The 18,299-nt window shown below is 36.6% G+C and overlaps 1 protein-coding gene across 1 annotated transcript in view; it reads left to right on the forward strand.

Moving 5' to 3' along the window:
* The window catches only part of ACVR1C (activin A receptor type 1C), a 46,565-nt gene that overhangs the window by 18,471 nt on the left and 9,795 nt on the right, over window positions 1-18,299 (forward strand). Inside the window, exons 2-7 of the mRNA XM_022569768.2 lie at window positions 2,642-2,881; window positions 7,636-7,866; window positions 10,428-10,595; window positions 11,936-12,092; window positions 14,065-14,189; window positions 16,330-16,460. Of these exons, the coding sequence (XP_022425476.2) occupies window positions 2,642-2,881; window positions 7,636-7,866; window positions 10,428-10,595; window positions 11,936-12,092; window positions 14,065-14,189; window positions 16,330-16,460 (1,052 nt within the window). The remainder of the gene's footprint in view (window positions 1-2,641; window positions 2,882-7,635; window positions 7,867-10,427; window positions 10,596-11,935; window positions 12,093-14,064; window positions 14,190-16,329; window positions 16,461-18,299) is intronic.

Below are 18,299 nucleotides of genomic sequence, written 5' to 3' on the forward strand. Positions count from 1 at the left end.
TCCTGCAACACTCAGGAGAAGGAAAGTTGGTGATCTGCCAAAATTCACCTGGCAAAGTAGAAGAGCATGAAATATGTTTGTTTCCAAAGTTCACTGAACAGTTTAAAATATTTTACTCATTGGTAGTAGATAGACTACTATTTTTAGGCTTATAGTGAAACTTTTATGAACACATCTTTGAGGAATTTGATTCTTTTTCCTTTAGAATTAAATATTTGTTTTCAAATTATGTTCACATATTCTGGTTAACATGTTGTAAGTAAAATTCAAGTACATTTAGTATAATAAGCTCTCCTGGGTTGTCATTACCAAGAAGGAAGTCTGAGGGGTGACTTAATTCTTCCTCTCATTAAGAACTAGCATATGTTTTTTGGAAGAAATCAGATAATAAATAAGTGAATCTATGATGTGCCAGGTGGTGATAAGATCCAGGAAGTTAAATAAAACAGGACAAAGGTATAGAGAGTAAATGGGGAGTGAGAAGGAAGTACTATTTTAGATAGAGTTGTCAGCCAAAACCATCATCTCTGCCTGCATTATTGCATCAGGCTTCTAATTGGGTTGTAGGTATTTTCCAGGTAAACATCCTTGCCGCAAACATTTTTGCAGCAAACATTTTTTGCCATATAACTAATTGGCCGTAAGGTAATTTTGCCATGAAAGATGAAATAACTGGTTGACAGTTTGGTTTCATTTCTCCATTGATGGAGTACTCCTATTTTTATATTAGATAAATCTTAGCCCTCATAATGGTCTCTACAGTGATGAGTAGATGTGGCGATCTTAAAACACTGGATGATAACAATTATATCGACTTGATAGAAAAGACGGTAATAAATTACTGGAAGTGTGAAATAAGAGAATGTAAAGCCAGATTGCGTACGATACTAGAAAATGATAACATATTGGTTTGCAAATCCTTCGGTGATTTGAAGGTGCAGAGTTGAACCCACATTTCCCATGCAACTTTGGAATGTCTATCAGTAGACGTGTGACAATTTGCCAAGAACAAACAACAGCATAGAAGCTTTCGTAAAGCAATACAAAGCTCAGTTACAAGTATGCATCCTAGCATTTGGAAACTGATACCTCTCTTAATTAAGGAATAAATTTTAGCAAAAAGGTGTGATGCTGAATGAGGAGACGAATCAACAAGCAAAAACAAAAGGTATAAAATACTATGAACGAAAGACTTGGAAGACAAGTGCTTAGGTACAACTCATTAAATAAAATTAGTTATTTATGCAGTATCACCATGAAGCTCTTACACATTTTAAATGTATTCAAATATTTTGTATTTCACTATAAAGTCTTTTAAATTTTGTTATTCATTTTTCACTGTTTCATTGTTTCCTTTTTTTTTTTTTTTTTTTTGCGGTACGCGGGCCTCTCACTGTTGTGGCCTCTCCCGTTGTGGAGCAACAGGCTCCGGACGCGCAGGCTCAGCGGCCATGGCTCACGGGCCCAGCCGCTCCACGGCATGTGGGATCTTCCCGGACGGGGGCACGAACCCGTGTCCCCTGCATCGGCAGGCGGACTCTCAACCACTGCGCCACCAGGGAAGCCCCATTGTTTCCTTTTTAATGTCACTTTTATTTTTTGTTATTTTATCTTTTACAGCAGAATTGCCTTATGGCCAAGTAGTTATTCAGCAAAAATGTTTGCAGCAAAAATGCTTACCATGAAAATACCAGATACATTGTAATTGGTTTCTTAGCTTTTACTTTGTGCCCCTAGTGTCTGTTCACACAGCGGTCACTCAAGATATAAGTTAGATCCTATCTTTTGTCTGTTCAGAACCCTGTGCCAGCTTCCACTCGGAATACAATTCACAGTTCTTTTAGCCTTCAAGACCCCACATGATCTTTTTCCTTTTGACCTCCCTGACCCCATTTCCTTCTACCTTTCTCCTCATTTACTGCACTTGAGGCAAAGATTGTTCCTGAACACTCCAAGTAGGTCTCCACCTCAGGGCACCTTGCACTTGCTTTCCTTCTGCTGGGAACATGCTTCCCTGAGATACTTCTCTTGAAGCTCCCTGCCCCCTCCTCAGAGTGGCCTTCTGTGACCAGTCTCTAAAGTAGTGTCCCACCATCACTTTGTCTCTTTGTTCTGTTTTCTTTTTCTTCATAGCACTTATGATCTCTTGCTTTTGTATTACATACCCATCTGTGGTTGTATGAGAACATAAGCACCACAGAGCAAGGATCTGGGCTCTCTCACTCACTGCTATATCTCCATCACCTGGAATAGTGGCAGCATATTGCAAGAGCTCAGTAATTATCTGTGGCTAAAAGAATGAATGTGCCTTAAGTATGGATTGCTGAAAAATGGGGAGAAAATAGTAATAAAATGTCAAATGGTTTGGAGGTTTTAAAAAGGATCGCAGGTGCTAGTGCTTTCCACGATCCTAATTCTATCTTCCATTGTCACCTAGCAGAACGGAACTGCAACTGCATCCTCGCCTCAACTCCCTTTCCCCGCCTTTGCTTTTATCATAGAGAGTCTTCACCAACTAACATGAGTGCATACTGTGTAGCTGCACATTATAGATGTAAAATTTTGGTGATTGCATTTCCAATTTCTAAAATACTTAACGTGGGTTAACATATGGTCATGTTCTTTCTTTTTTTGATTACAGCATCACAAAATGCCCCAAAACTCGGACCCATGGAGCTGACCATTATTATTACTGTGCCAGTTTGCCTCCTGTCCATAGCTTCACTGCTGACAGTATGGGCATGCCAAGGTCGACTGTGCACCTACAGAAAGAAAAAGAGACCAAACGTGGAGGAGCCCCTTTCTGAGTGCAATCTGGTCAATGCTGGGAAAACTCTAAAAGATCTGATTTACGACGTGACTGCCTCTGGCTCTGGCTCTGGTATGTGCCTATTGTTCATTTTTCAGTAAGAAAAACTCTACTTAAAAATAACACCCATTTTAAAAGAAAGGGCCCAAATATTCTTAATTCCATTGTTTAAAATGCTTGATATGGTACATTTTGGCATGGAAGCTCCTTTCAGGATTTGATGAAGAGTAAAAACTGTCCTGGCCTAAAGAATGAATTGCTTTTTGTGCCTTTAGGTGTTCAGATTCTCATTTTCACATGCCTTCAGAATTTATTTCTGAAGCCAGAAAGAGTTTTTTTTCTCTGCCCTCTCCCACATTATGGTTAGTAATAATCATGGTTGCCGTCTTGGTCATGTTACGTGGGCACAAAATAGTTAGGGGGCTTAAGCAGTTGAGTTCTGGGGAAAACATATTAGTTATGCAAAGTAGCGTTCTTTGCTTGTGATTATAAAGGTCTTTGGAATCGGTAGGCAACCCCTGGGATCAAGAATGTAGTCTTAAAGCATAGAAACGGAAGATGAAAGGGAACAGCACAGCATTCCTGGGCTGGCTTGTGCTCCTAAGGTTATATGACAACTCTTTCCCTCTTTAATGGAACTTCAGAACCCCTGATGAAGCAGTTCAAAATACCAGGCTGTATTATGGCTTAAATGAGCCTTTCTCATAGCACAAAGCATCTGAGGGCTTTTTGAGTTTCCGGTGACAGAAGAGCGTTGACCCCCAACCCACATCCCGTAATAACAAGCTCCCTAAAATGGCAGGGTACTCCCAACTTTCATGTATAATTCCAGAAATCCTGTCAGCATGTGGTGTTGCAGAAACATGAACGAGGGTAAGACTAATTGAGTCATTTCAGTCACCCCTGCATCCCATCTTGCTTTGGAAAGATCATTAAGGATGATTACCCCAAACAGATTTTGAGGAACTCCCTTGCCCATGGCCTTTGGGAGTGTCCAGGCAGGCACAATTAACAAGGGCAGGTGACAGAGTGTTGGTAGCATCTATGTGGGCATCCATATTTAACAAGAAGCAGCTTTGGACTCAGAAGTATTTATCAGAAATGAGAGGCTTAGGGCTTCCCTGGTGGTGCAGTGGTTGAGAGTCCACCTGCCGATGCAGGGGACACGGGTTCGTGCCCCGGTCCGGGAAGATCCCATATGCCGCAGAGCGGCTGGGCCCGTGAGCCCTGGCCGCTGAGCCTGCGCGTCCGGAGCCTGTGCTCCGCAACGGGAGAGGCCACAACAGTGAGAGCCCCGCGTACCGCAAAAGAAAAAAAAAGAAAAGAAAAGAAAAGAGAGGCCTAATTATGTCATCCAGAAAGTCCAGATAGTTGGCTGCTTCTGGGGGCAAGATCGCTTGCTCGCTGACCAAAGCCTCAATGTTTACAACATCACTGCACAAATCAGGCGGCATGTTTTCAAAGGAGGAATACTGGAAAGAGTATCTCCAAATTGCGAAGTTTATAAAACTGAAATCCAGATTAAATTGTTGGATAGAAAGTTGACATTTTTTCTTTAAAAGTAAAACTTACTAGGATTTAATACTCTTTCCTTCCTTGAGTGTTACCTTTTGGGGGCCACTGCTCCCTAACTTCCTGAGCCCTGGCAACATTCTAGGCTCAGAATATAGGCACAGAAACTCTGATTTGTGCCAAATTCCTTGAAACCTTATACAATTTATTAAAAGGTTCAAGTGATTAAATAATCATCTATTTAATCCCCACCAAACCTTTCAGTTCGTATGAAGAGGTAAGGCAGAAATACGTGTTTTGGAGCTACTTCTTGACTATACTTAAGATTGACCAAGGATTTCCCTTTCAAATAAAAGTAATGAAGATTTTATAACTGGAGACTGGATATTTAGTTTAAGAAAGTGGTTGTGAGCCAGGGCATAAAATCAAAAATTAACGTTAAGTTTTTTGGTATTTTTGTGCATCTTGAAACCTAAATCTGGACTTATTGACTGCTGGACCCTTTCCTCTTTAGATTATTCTAAGCTCTCTCTTAAAAGAAAGCCGTGAATATACCCAAGCATGGATGATTTCTTTAATGATCAACTTAAAATAGTTCTAGGCACTTTTCTCCAAAGCCAGCTGCATATGTTTGCCAGTGACCACTGGCTAACAGTAATGGATGGCCATACTGCCTTTGATCATCAGGGAGAACGGGTCCATGTGTAGCAAGGCTTCTGTCACAAAAGCTCACCCATAGGAAGGAAATCAGGAGTTCTGCTTCTCTGCTTCTCTTCCCTGGACAGCGACCTTAAGCAAGAAGCAGCTTTGTCAGATGTTGAGAGACAAAAATTATGAAGCATATCCCAACCTGGTCAGGGACAGATTTCGAAGAGATATAATGTTCGCAAGAGAGGAAAATGGACTGGTGTTTGACTGGATGGTCTTTGAGAGATCATGGTGTCTCAGGTGGCTTCTAAGAGGCTTGGTAGGTTTCTGCTTTCCTGTCGTGATATAGCACTACTCATGGATGGTGACATTTCCATAAGTCAGGCATCAGCTTCTACAGTCCCTGGTAAAAAAGAGTAACATAGCAGGGAGAGCCAAAGTCCATGTGTCTTCAAAGGAAATCTCTAAGTGTGTAACACAAAAATTACTCAGATTATTTTTGGTGGTTGCTTTGAAAGATGCTGAAGCAATTTTCATTGTTTTACTGCCTCAACTTAATTGCTGTGCTGAGTACCTTAGATGAAATCCTTCTTTGTCCCCGGTCTGAGGCATTGATTATGTGCCTAATCAATTTGCAGTTTGAAAACATTGGCTTATCTAGTTCTCTAGCCAATTGTTGTTGTTGTATTGTTGGTATTGCTGTCGTTGTCATCGTTGTTGTGATTGGTCGTGGTGATGCTTTCGTGAGTTTGTGTGTGCAAGATGAGGGGAGGGAAGAGAGAGAGATTGAAATTGTACTTTGGCTTAATAATTGTTAGTACAACTTTCATTGTGTGGCAAGTAGTGAAACTGACTATGGCTTACAAAAATATCCTGGATAGTTTGCAGCTAGAAATCTTTCCAGCTGGGGAGGACTGTGGTCATATCCACTGAATGGTGAGAGCATAAGAATTTGGATTGAAAAACAGTGTCTTAGTTGTAGGTCTGACTTCCACTTATTCCTGGGCAAGTTTTTGACTACCACACAGCCCCAATTTTCTCATCTCTAAATGATAAAGTTGAACCAGATGATCTCAGAAGAACTTTCTGGCTGTGAGGCTTTGTGACTAATTGTTGAGATCCATAATAGCAAATTTATAGTCTGTGCTTATTTAGTCATGGTGGGTGGTTCTCATGAACATGAGAACATCTGAATAAACTGGCTCATTTCAGGAGTAGAGGTCGAAGCCTACAGGAGCTTACAGGGTTGTTGCTATAAGGGTTTCCCAGCCATCTGAGTACAATGACAACTAAACATGACTTTCCCAAATAAATTATACTGTGACCTCTTTAGCTATTTTCCTTCTAATTATAAGAGTAATAAATATTTATGGACTATTGTGGACATTAAGCAAATGTAAAGAATTAGAAAGGAGAATATCACAATTTACTTCACCCCGATTCCACTAAATAGAAATACCCATCATAGCATTTAGCATATATTCTTTTCAGTCTTTTTCCCGTGAATATTTTCAATAGCTAGATACACTTATTTAGATGGATAGAATTTGCTATGCTATTTGTCTTTAACAAAAGTATTTTTTCATTTAACAAGGTATGGTTTTTATTATAGCAGAAGTACTTTCCTATGTCATTAAGAAATAACTCTTCATAAACAGCATCATTATTTTTGGCTCTAAGTAATCCATCCTTAGACATAATGTTAAGCGCCAAACCATTATTGAGCGTGTAATAGGCCAGATACCGTGCTAGGTGCTTACCATGCTTAGTAATTCTCAAAGTATCCCTATGATATAGGTAATATTATTGCCCACAGGTTTTCAGGCAAGGAAGCTGAAGCTCCGAGAAGTTCAATGATTTGCCCATGATTACCATGTGGCACAGATGAAATCCGAACCCAAGCCTTGCTTATCTGTGGTCCCAACCTCTGCACTGTACTTAACAATTTTTCTCTTATCAGACACTTTTCCTTACTTTTTCTATAAGTAATAATATATTAAATATCTTGACATAAATTTTTCTGCATTTTTCATTAAATCTTTAGAATAGAATTCTAGAGGTAAAGCTATTGGTTCAAAAGAACCTAAACATTTTACGTACATTCAGAATATATTTTCTTTGACTTTCTTTTATTCCACAGAAAATATCCATTTGATATTTTCTATGACTGCACCTTGCTTTCAGTGTAACATGATTGCCTCACTTCATCATTGAATTCGATTCTTCACTTTCCAGTTTTAACTTGGTTTTTTAAAAAATTCATAAAGCATTCTCTGTTGTACTAGGAATCATACATTTTATTTTAGAGGCTAACTACTTACGCTTTTTAACCTTTGTGTATTTAGCAAACTGACTGGCTTCAATGTGCAAATCAGAGAGATTTGCAACAATTTTGGAAAATTAGATATCTGCAGTGGCAGGCTATATTCAAGAAATTTTTATTTGTGAATATGAGAAGAGAAATCATAGTAAGAATTTGGAGTACTTTTTGAGCATGCTTTGGCTAAATTAAAGTTTGGTATAATGGTGCTTATGTCTTCGAAATCAGTAAAATTACTAAAGTGGTTAAATGTTTGCTTTTTTATGTGAAAATAATGGTCACCATGACGGTTATTTTCTGGCAATTACTTGTTTTTAATCATCAATTTCATCTTTTCTTTGGTTAGGTCTGCCTCTGTTGGTTCAAAGAACAATTGCAAGGACGATTGTACTTCAGGAAATAGTAGGAAAAGGTAGATTTGGTGAGGTCTGGCACGGAAGATGGTGCGGGGAAGATGTGGCTGTGAAAATATTCTCCTCTAGAGATGAAAGATCTTGGTTTCGAGAGGCAGAAATTTATCAGACCGTTATGCTGAGACATGAAAACATCCTTGGTTTCATTGCTGCTGACAACAAAGGTATTTTCAATCTAATTGGGTCCAGCAAATAAGATATTATGTCTACTATCAGAGGAGAATAAATAATCTCTTTGTTTTAATAAAATCTACGTAAAAGTCTGATTTCTTTTTTGAGGAAAGAAAATGTTTTCCTCTTCTCCACAGATAAATGTGCAATAAATGTAAAATAAAGCAGGGCAGACGAGTGATGTGAAGTCATGATGACACTATAGCCAGCTTGATATTTAAAATATTTGATGACTGGTATGGCACAGGAGCTAACCAACCAGAACAGAAGCTTCAACTGGAACAGAGTTTTGGGAGAACCCTGCCATGCTAGGTTTTATCCCTTTAGTTGCTGGGTCATAAAAAGTTCTGGAGGCATCTTGAGGGTTCAGGAGTTGCTTTGGGCGTCTAGGGCAAAGGAATACCATTGGACGTTTTGAATAGCAGCTGTTAATTAAACAGGATAGAAATATTTCAATATTTTGATAACTGGTACAAAGATACCAGTGAATGATAGTTGAATATTCATCTTTGTTAGGACTATACTTTCATCTGTACAACAGACCTCAACTCCAGGACTCTAGTTTTCTATGAACATTATTAGAATGGTGGCAAGCAAGATAATTTTAGTGAAATTAATGTACTTTGAGTATGGTTTATATCGTGAGGTTTAACATTAACAACCCCAAATAACACTGCTTTATGAGATTTGTGGAATAAGACAGACCATCAACTTTTTGGTATTTAAATCAATAGTCATAAAATTTTGTGCATATGCCCAGTAATCAGGAACTAGATAATAGAGTTTGTGGATTACCTGTGCTCTCTTTCTTCTTTTTGCATAGCTTTTACTCATTTAGCTGTGCAACAATTCCCTTAAAGGGAAACAGGGAACAAAGGTGAGCAAAACTTGATCCAGTCAATTATTTTTTTATTTGTATCAGTTATACTCATGAAGAACTTGGGAGAGGTGGAGATTATAACATCTATCTAGCCACAAATTATCTGTGGCTATCAGAAACCTACCATTACCTAGGAAAATTTTAAATCTATGGTTATTTCTATTTAATATAAGCTTGATCATGAAAGCATTTATGATTAATTAGATGGCCAAAGAGAAGTTTAGCGCTATTATACATTCTGGCTGTAGTTATGTTTGCTGATGATTTGTCTTTTCTGATTTGCCAGGGAGAAACTGAGCTTAAAAAAGGAAAAGGTTCTTTCCAAATTCTTAACTATACTATTGAAAATGAAACATTTCTTATTAAGCTGTTAAGAACTTTTACTTTTTCTTCGTAACATTGAGCTAAACTATCTACTGGTTAGCTTCATTCGCAATGTTATGAAAGCAGCAATGACTGCAGCTATATGGGTCATCCTGATAGAGCTAATTTAATCATGACATTTATTGGATTATAAAACAATATGCACAGCAAAGATCACCCTTGATTGTCTCTTCTTCAGTTTAACTGGTCTACCTGTGTCAATGGCTTACTTGTCAGTGGCTTTGATTCCAAGTGGTCTGTAACGTCACTTTCATTTTCATGCATTTCTATATCTTTTGCAACATTTACAGTTTCACTCTTTAGTTTAGTCACCTGTCTGACAAAGACATTGATACGAGAGGGCAAAGATAGCCACTGGTGTTAAGCAGGGAGAGAGGTGTAAGTGTTAGTTTTATATGTGATCAGTTTATTAGTGAACTTTATCATGTTATGTTGATTTTTGCACTCCTAGGAAATGTTATCACTACCTGGATTTGGAAATTAAATACTTGGATAACCAGGAGCTCTTGCACATAAAGCACTAGGTACAAAAATTCCTTAGCAAATGTTCTTTAATTATAGTTCCCTTTCACTGAGGATCAAAACTGGTCAGGACTTCCCAGGGCTATTGTAGACATCTGATTCTGAAAGCTAAAGCTAAGTCTAGGGACTCTAATACCTAGAGAAATTTTAGGCTAATTTCTCGTCTGCTAAAAATCTTTTATAAACTGGATTAGCTTTGGTTAAATAAGGCAAATTATTTGAAAAGGTCTAGTAATTGTGTTTGGCACTTATATTAAGCTTTGAGGGAAATCATAAATTTCATATTTTGAAAGGTGAATAATATGACCATCCTTGGAATGTTAGAGCTTTTATGATAGTAATAATACTTTGTGTAAATTTGTTATATTTCTGTTTTTTATTGGTACAATCTTTCTTAAAAGCTCAAGAGTAATTTATAACACAACGCTGAGCCTAAATGCATCTCTCAGTAGTTTCTGCCATAATGTGGTTGCTATTACCAGCAGGTATTGATATAGAGGGAATAAGAAAGGAGTAGTTCAGTTGGTAGAATCACTGCCTCACAGCTTCCTATAGCGATGGTGGGTACATGTAACAGGTTCTAATATATCAGTAGGAATTCGTTGAGAATTTTCACCCTACCAACTTGGACTGTAAGTATTATCACGGAAGGAGTTAACTTTGCTTTGTTAACAACACAGATTTGCTTTAAACACTGACATTTGTTAAAAGCTTTTGGCTTCTTTCTCAACATAAACTTACAGCAACAAAATAACTTTTTCCTGTTAGATAATGGAACTTGGACTCAACTTTGGCTTGTCTCTGAATATCATGAACAGGGCTCCTTATATGACTATTTGAATAGAAACATAGTGACAGCGGCTGGAATGATCAAACTGGCACTTTCAATAGCTAGTGGTCTGGCCCACCTCCATATGGAGATTGTTGGCACACAAGGTATGCATTTTCTTTCCAATATTTTTTCTCCTTGAATATGAGGATAGAAACACTAAGTTGTATTTTAGTGTTCAGCTGTGTTTTAGTTTATTACAAACAATTATCAAATGTAAAGAAACACTAAAGGTATTTTATAAAGCGGAAGGTTTTGTCATGATATAGCCAACTCTCATCTACATACTTGTCATTTTGTATACTATCCATAATAATATTTTTATTCCTAGTGGCTCTATCTTTGCTATTTACAATATGTACCTGAGAGATCTTGCTTTAGTGGCAAATGCTCTATTTTCAGAGAATACAAATGATTTAACTGTTTACCCTTGATAATTAAAATAATTAGAAAGAGTTATTCTGACCTTAAAAAAATACTTATATATCATGTACTTGAACTCCAAATAATACACACTGTCTCGTCTGTTTATTGAGTTAATAGAGAATTGGCTCTAGAAAGTCAGTCTAGTCACCGTAGTGCTTCTCAGATTTGGATTCATGATCCCTTTAAACTCTTAAAGATTATTGAGGACCCCAAAAGTTTGTATATATGGGTTATATCTATTAATATTTACTATATTAGAAACTAAAATTGAGAAATTTTAAAGTATGTATTAATTTACTTAAAGTATAATAATTAACCAATTAAATATTAAAATAAATAACATAATTTTTAAAAGTTACATAATTTTTGTAGTACAAAAGCCAATCCAGCTAAAATAATGCCATTTTACACTTTTGCAAATCTCCTTAATGTCTGGATTTTCATACCTGTTCTTCATTCAGTCTGTCCCAGTATGTTGTTTTTGGTTGAAGTATGTGAAGAAAATGTGACATCACACAGATATGTAGTTGGAAAAGAGCCTTAAGGACCCCCAGGGATCTTTGGGCCCCATTTGAGAACTGCCGGTGTAGGGTAGTAGAAGTTTGAAACATGTTTTGTAAGAGAATATTTGCTGTGTTCTTATGTGGACGTAGCAATGCTAATACTTTCCCTACTTATTCAGCGAATATTTACTAGTGGTTACTAAATGTCACCTAGTGCTCTAAGCATTGGAGGCATGGTGATGAGTAAGACATAGCCACTGCCCTTATGTAGCCTACAGTCTAGTTGGGAGGGACAGATAATGCATATGAATGAGTAAGATAATTTAGATAGTGATAAGGGCTATGAAGAAGACAAAGTGGGATAGTCTGATGGAGAATGACTTGGAATGTAGAATGGGGGTCAGGGAAGACCTTTCTTAGAAGATAACATTTGAGCCAAGTCTTCAAGATGACTCCTTTCAGAGAGGTTCAATCTCCAGTAATGAAAAAAGTGAATATGTTTACCTTATGCTTCATAGGTAAACCTGCTATTGCTCATCGAGATATAAAATCAAAGAATATCTTAGTGAAAAAATGTGAAACTTGTGCCATAGCAGACTTAGGGTTGGCTGTGAAGCATGATTCAATACTGAACACTATTGACATACCTCAGAATCCTAAAGTAGGAACCAAAAGGTAAGATAACTTACTTTGGTAGCATACTGAGACTTATGACTGCCCCATAAACATGAATGCCTGGGATATGTGTATAGGGAGGTGGGTGCAAATCCAAAGTGGGAAACCATTAGGCCCAAGAAAGCAAGAAGTCTTCTCTAGGTCACCGAGAAATCAGTGGCACAATGGTTATAAAGCAAGAAGAGTTGGCATTTGGTCATATAGGAAGTAGCTATTTGTGTGGGGAGTCCAGTGGAAAGGAATGGTGGAAGTGATGGTGATATATTATTTTTAGCATGCCACATCTGAGAATAGTTTTCCTACAGAGAGGAGGAAAAAAATGTTAGCAGTGTATAGCTCCTCCAAAGCCTTTATATCAATACTTCAATACCTCGTAAATGAACTGAAACTCAGGGCTAGGTCTATACGTTCAGGTCCTAACAACAGATATAGAATCAGTACACTGAACTAGATAGGTGATATAATATATATATCTATATAATATAGGTGATATATATATATATAATATTCTCTCAATATTTAAAAATATTATGTAACATATTTACCTATAGTTGTACTTATCCATAAGTCTGCCCAGTTGATGTGTATTAAGGTAATATGAGTTTGGACACAATTCCCACTTTCAAGGAACAGAATCTCTGAAAGTTAAGAACAAGCATGCTTTATATAGAGCATACCACACGTATGTCAGGACAGACCCATTAGTAATGGGATTCCTGGTGTTTTCTTATTATAGCCAGACTGTGGCCATATGGCCAGCATACTTCTGTTTCCTTTCATTTGAATTTCAGGATCTGTGCTACTTTGGCATAATTCCAGGTTTCTTGACCTTGAAATCAGAAATAACCAAAACACTTTCCTGGAGTTGTTAAAGGCCCTTGAGAGTAGAGAATTTCTAAGCTGGTATAGTTAGCCTACAAGCCATATTTGAGATTCCAGGCCAGTCCCTCTGAGTCCTTCACTTTGTTCCCTGGGAGGCTTTAATGGGGCCCCAGAAACACTTCAGGACAATTTATTCAGACTGGGCAGCCCTAAGGGACCTCTTCTTTTTTCCCTTTAAAAAGCAAGTCTTAACTTGTCCGTCAGGGAAGTCTGGGATGCTGGATTCCTTCAGAGAATCTAAAGCTTTTAAAATATTGGGGAGAGTGTTGCATCCTCACCTCAATATTCTGAGAAATCCTCGAAATAGCCCTAAGACAGCTAGGCTCAGTCAGGTCCCAGGGACTGTAGAATTTTTGATTTAGTCCTATTCAAGCAAGGCTGTAATTTTATTGGAGCCAATATATAATATGAATATATGTTTTGGAGCCAATGTATAATAACATTGTTCATTCAGAGCAGGTATTTGTGGAATGATGCTGAGCACTGTGTTGGAGTACTGGGCCCACCGTGATGAATAGAACATACTCCTTGCCCTCAAGGAGCTTTCTTGGCTACAAACTACTGGGAATTGAGTCCCATCTTTCCTATTGAGTGCTTTCCAAGTATTTGGCTCCTGGCCCACAGGCTTTAACACTAGGATGATCTCTAGTTCTATTTAAAATGTTTTTAAAATTATCGCTCAATAATTAAATAAATTTATAAATATATAAAACACACAATTATGTCAATAGATGCAGTAAAAACATTTAAATAAATTTAATCTCCATTATTGATAAACACTCCCAACAAACTAGAAATGAAAGGAAACTTTCTTAATCTTATAAAGGACTCCTACAAAAAACTTACAGTTAGCATCACACTTAGTGAACCCTGGCCCCCTGCATTGGGAACGCGGAGTCTAAACCACTGTGTCACCAGGGAAGTCCAGTTAGCATCATACTTAATTTTATTCTATTATAGTGGCGCAGATCAACCTGTAAATTTGATGTAAACTGCCTTAACATATCGTATATCAGGATTTATTAACATTGTGTGTTACTGGACTGCTATAAAATCATACACAGAATCTGAAGTGTGCATGTTTTTGAAGGTACATGGCTCCTGAAATGCTTGATGATACAATAAATGTGAATATCTTTGAGTCCTTCAAACGAGCTGACATCTATTCTGTTGGTCTGGTTTACTGGGAAATAGCCCGGAGGTGTTCAGTTGGAGGTAAGATTTTGGAAATATTCTTTGTGTCTGCCTTTCCTTGATGCGCTAATTCAATGCACTATATTGAATCGTTTCTAAATATTTAAGAGATTACCTTTTGGCGATATCTTTCCGGTGGCAAAAGTGGAGCATTTTGAACAGAATGGAGATTTTAGGTTGTGATTACCGCTTAGTTCTCCTGATAATTCTGATTTCCATAATAATACTTTGCAAAGCACTTGAAAATTTTCTTCTTTGAGCTGTATTCCTATTTTATATCAGAAATTAAACCCAAGGAAGCTAAATGACTTGCCAAGGCCGCAGGACTTAAATTGAAGTCTTCTGGTTCTCGGGCTTTTCTTGTTCATTTCTTTCCGGTGATGATGTATGTGTGGGGATTAAAGTGGAGGACAGAGGTAAGCAAAAACTAACTTCCTGACTCTACTGCTCCCAGCAGTTTAGAGATTAATAATGAGAGGAAGAATTTGGGAAGATGAAACCCTGTAAATGCAGTCTGATGAAGTTGTTTCATCAGTGGAGAAAAGTTAAATCCTGGTAGAAAATGATTTAGATTTTTCAGTTTCAAGTGAGACAGACTTAGTCCTAAACCTTGGTTTAGCAACTTCCTGAATGTCTGACTTTAGGTGAGTTATATGGTCTCACTTTCCTCATCTGTAAAACGAAGATAATAAAACTGACCTCTTGGGCTTTAAGGATTTAATGGACTAATTCAATTAATTCATGTGAAGCTTTTTGTATAGAGCCTGCTCATAGTAAACATTCAACGAAAGGACTGTCATTATTAAACCACTGTCAGTTTTTGCATTTTGTATTGATGTCATTTTGCCTTACATAAATCTCATATTTAAAAAAATGAAAAGCTTAAAATTATATTTGAATGAGAAAACATGCTTTCCCCCTTTTATTCCTAGGTTAGATAATAAAATATTCAGGAAGATGAAACTATTCACAGAAGCAATAGACTTAGAGTGGTGCAGAAACAGAACATGGACACTGGAATCCCCAAGCCTGGGATCGAGTTCCAGATCTGCCACTTACTAGCTATGTGACCTTGAGAAAATTCATGACACTCTTTGTGCCTCAGTTTCCTGATTCTGTAAAAATGGGATAATATGGTACTTTCTTTAGTCAGTGCTTTTGAGGAATAATTAGTTAAAACATGTAAAGGGCTTAGGAAGGTGCTTGGTAAATAGCAAGATTCAAACATGTTATTATTTTTTTTAATTTCATACTGATATTTGTCTAGATTTGCTTTTAGATTTTTGTCCTTAAATTTTCTTCAACAGTTGAAATGGTAATTTAGTTAACATGATTTGAATTTCATTTTCTAAATTATGCCAATCTTAAATATTTAAATTAAAAGAACTATAGTTTAATTCAATTGATTCTGTAAGGAAATTCTTGAACTCAGGTAACATTCTGATAATTAAAGTCAAATCTTTGTCTATTATTTGAGACTCTTTAAATATTAACCTTCACGTTGAACTGTTCATCTTCAAATACCTTCGGCCATTTCTCTGGAACATTCTCAGATCTAGTAGCTGTAAAATCCAACTGTAAAAAACTCAGCTCTTAAAAGACTGCCTAACAATTTTCAAAAAGAGAAAGCTATTGTGTTTTGAAAAGGAGAAGTATACTTCATTCATGGAGAAATATACGTCATTCACAGATCAGTGAGGCTTGCTGTAAATTTTGTAATTAGATATTACTCCTGAATTGCACAATGGCATTTTACGAAAATCAAAATTTACATAATTTTCATAATATAAAATTATATTTTTATAATTATTAAGTTATGTAAATGTAACATGACATTTTATATAAAATTATATATGTATAATTATATAAAATTATATATTTTATACAGTAATTACATATACTTTTGTCTCATATAACTTGTTTAATTATCAAAATTATATAAATTTTCATAGTATAAAATTTCATAAACTTATATAACTATTCAACTTAGTGCTTTAAACTTATATCTTTGGTTTTACAATGATACATAATTTTAATAAGCCTGATTTTCCAGTTTTCCAGGGTACCACTAGTGCCTAGAAAACTTAATTGGTATTATTTTGAAGTAAACATCTTTGTTTATTATTCACACTGGGCAATTTATTACGCAACTTTTTTATAGGAATTGTTGAGGACTACCAGTTGCCTTATTATGACATGGTGCCTTCAGATCCCTCAATAGAGGAAATGAGGAAGGTTGTCTGTGACCAGAAGTTCCGACCAAGTATTCCGAACCAGTGGCAAAGCTGTGAAGTAAGGCTATGTTCTTGTGTATATTTTTCCCATTATAATTTTGAGGTAAGTATCAGGGTGGATTTTCAGAGGCCATAGTCCTCTTTATCTAGGCATCCAATTCATTTCATGTATGTAGGTATATGTCTTCATATAAGCTTCAGAAGGATTTTATTGCCTTTAGCTGTCAGTATCATAAGGCTAAGTTATGTGGCAGGAACAACCTTGACATCCCAGTGACTTCACACAAGACTTTATTTCTTGCTATGCCAAGTCCCCTATAGGTTAGGCAGCTTTCATTGGAATCTGTGCTCCCTGTGGTGATTCAGTAATCCAGGTGACTTTGATCTTGCGATGCTGCTATCTAAACACACAGTTTCCAGAGGTCTAGGTCAGGAGAAGAGAGGAGCTGGAGGGTCACACACTGGCTCTCTAATACTTTGGCTCAAGTGACACATTTCATTTCCACTCATGGTTCATAGACCAGAACGAGTCACACAGTCCCATCCAGCTGGAAGGGAGCTGGGAATGTCGGGAACACAGGCATATTCGGTGCGTAGTCAATGTCTGTGCTACACAGAGTATTACAATTTCAGTCATCCTTAGAGTCAATAAATTATTCCTAATCCCTAACTTGCTGATGTTTGAGTTTATTCTCTTCCATCAGAAAAGCTTCCCCATGGCAGGGACCATTGTTGTTTATCTCCTCATCTTGTACCACGCATGTAGTAACCATCATAGAGCAGACATATTGCAATGCTTGTTCTGCCTGTGTGAAGAGAGAGACTTCTCTAGCTCCCACAGGAAGTAAAAGGGAAGGTGGAGGAAAGACTATAAATCATCTAACTAGTTCCACAACTATTTTAATGCTTTAATCTCCCCCATCCCAATTATGACTGTTTGTCTTCTGCCATATTTAAATGTAATGCTTGAGGTGATTTTTTTGGTGACATCTTTTAGTTTTGGCTCTGTCATATGTCATATCTTATACTGTTACGTTTTTCCGCATTTTTCCTCTCCTTCATGTTTTGCTCAACTCATTTCCTATTTAAGGCAAGATTTATGTCCTGATATTTCTATTTTGTGTAGATAGCTTACCTATATACTCATTTGAGAAGAGAATTTGAGGCATTTATAAGCAAATTGAAATTAAATTAAAATTTTTTCTGATATTAACCATTTCATGCATATGAGAGGATATTAACATATATGTAAAGTTATATGTAAAGATAATAGAATTCATGACCAAGTTTAAAAAATAGAACACTTCCAATACCTTTGAAGATTCCTCACCCCTCTGAGAGGCTACTATTATAACTAATCATTTTATTATTGCCTTGCTTTGCTTTAAAATTTAGCCATACATATATATATATATATGTACGTGTATATGGCTAACTTTTGTTTATTTGTGAAATATATTAATGACACTATAGATATTCTTCTTAATTTTTTTTACTTTACCTTATATATGTATAGCTATAATCTGTTTATTTTCATATCTGTGTAGTATTCCATTGTATGTATCTAATTTCTTTTTTTCACTCTACTGTTGATTGTCACATGTGTGATTTTTAGTTTCTTTTAAAACAATACTGCTGTGTGTGTGTGTAAAAATTATTTCTTTAGGGTATAAAACTATAGATTCTTTTGGGGTGCCTACATAGATGATCATATCCCCAAATAATGAGAGTCTGGGGACTCATACCTTTCTTACTGCAGTTTCTAGGATTTCCAGTATAATGTTGTGTGAAAGTTATGACAGTTTTGCCCCTTAAAACTTTGCATGTCTTACCTTTGACACCTTTTTTTATATTAGTTTTGTTTTTTATTGTTTGTTTTGGAGTTTTTGTTTTCTTT

The sequence above is a fragment of the Delphinapterus leucas genome, chromosome 8 (assembly GCF_059928025.1).
Source record: "Delphinapterus leucas isolate spDelLeu-1000000601 "Yukka" chromosome 8, BTC_Dleu_Yukka2, whole genome shotgun sequence".
In the NCBI taxonomy this organism is placed as follows: domain Eukaryota; kingdom Metazoa; phylum Chordata; class Mammalia; order Artiodactyla; family Monodontidae; genus Delphinapterus; species Delphinapterus leucas.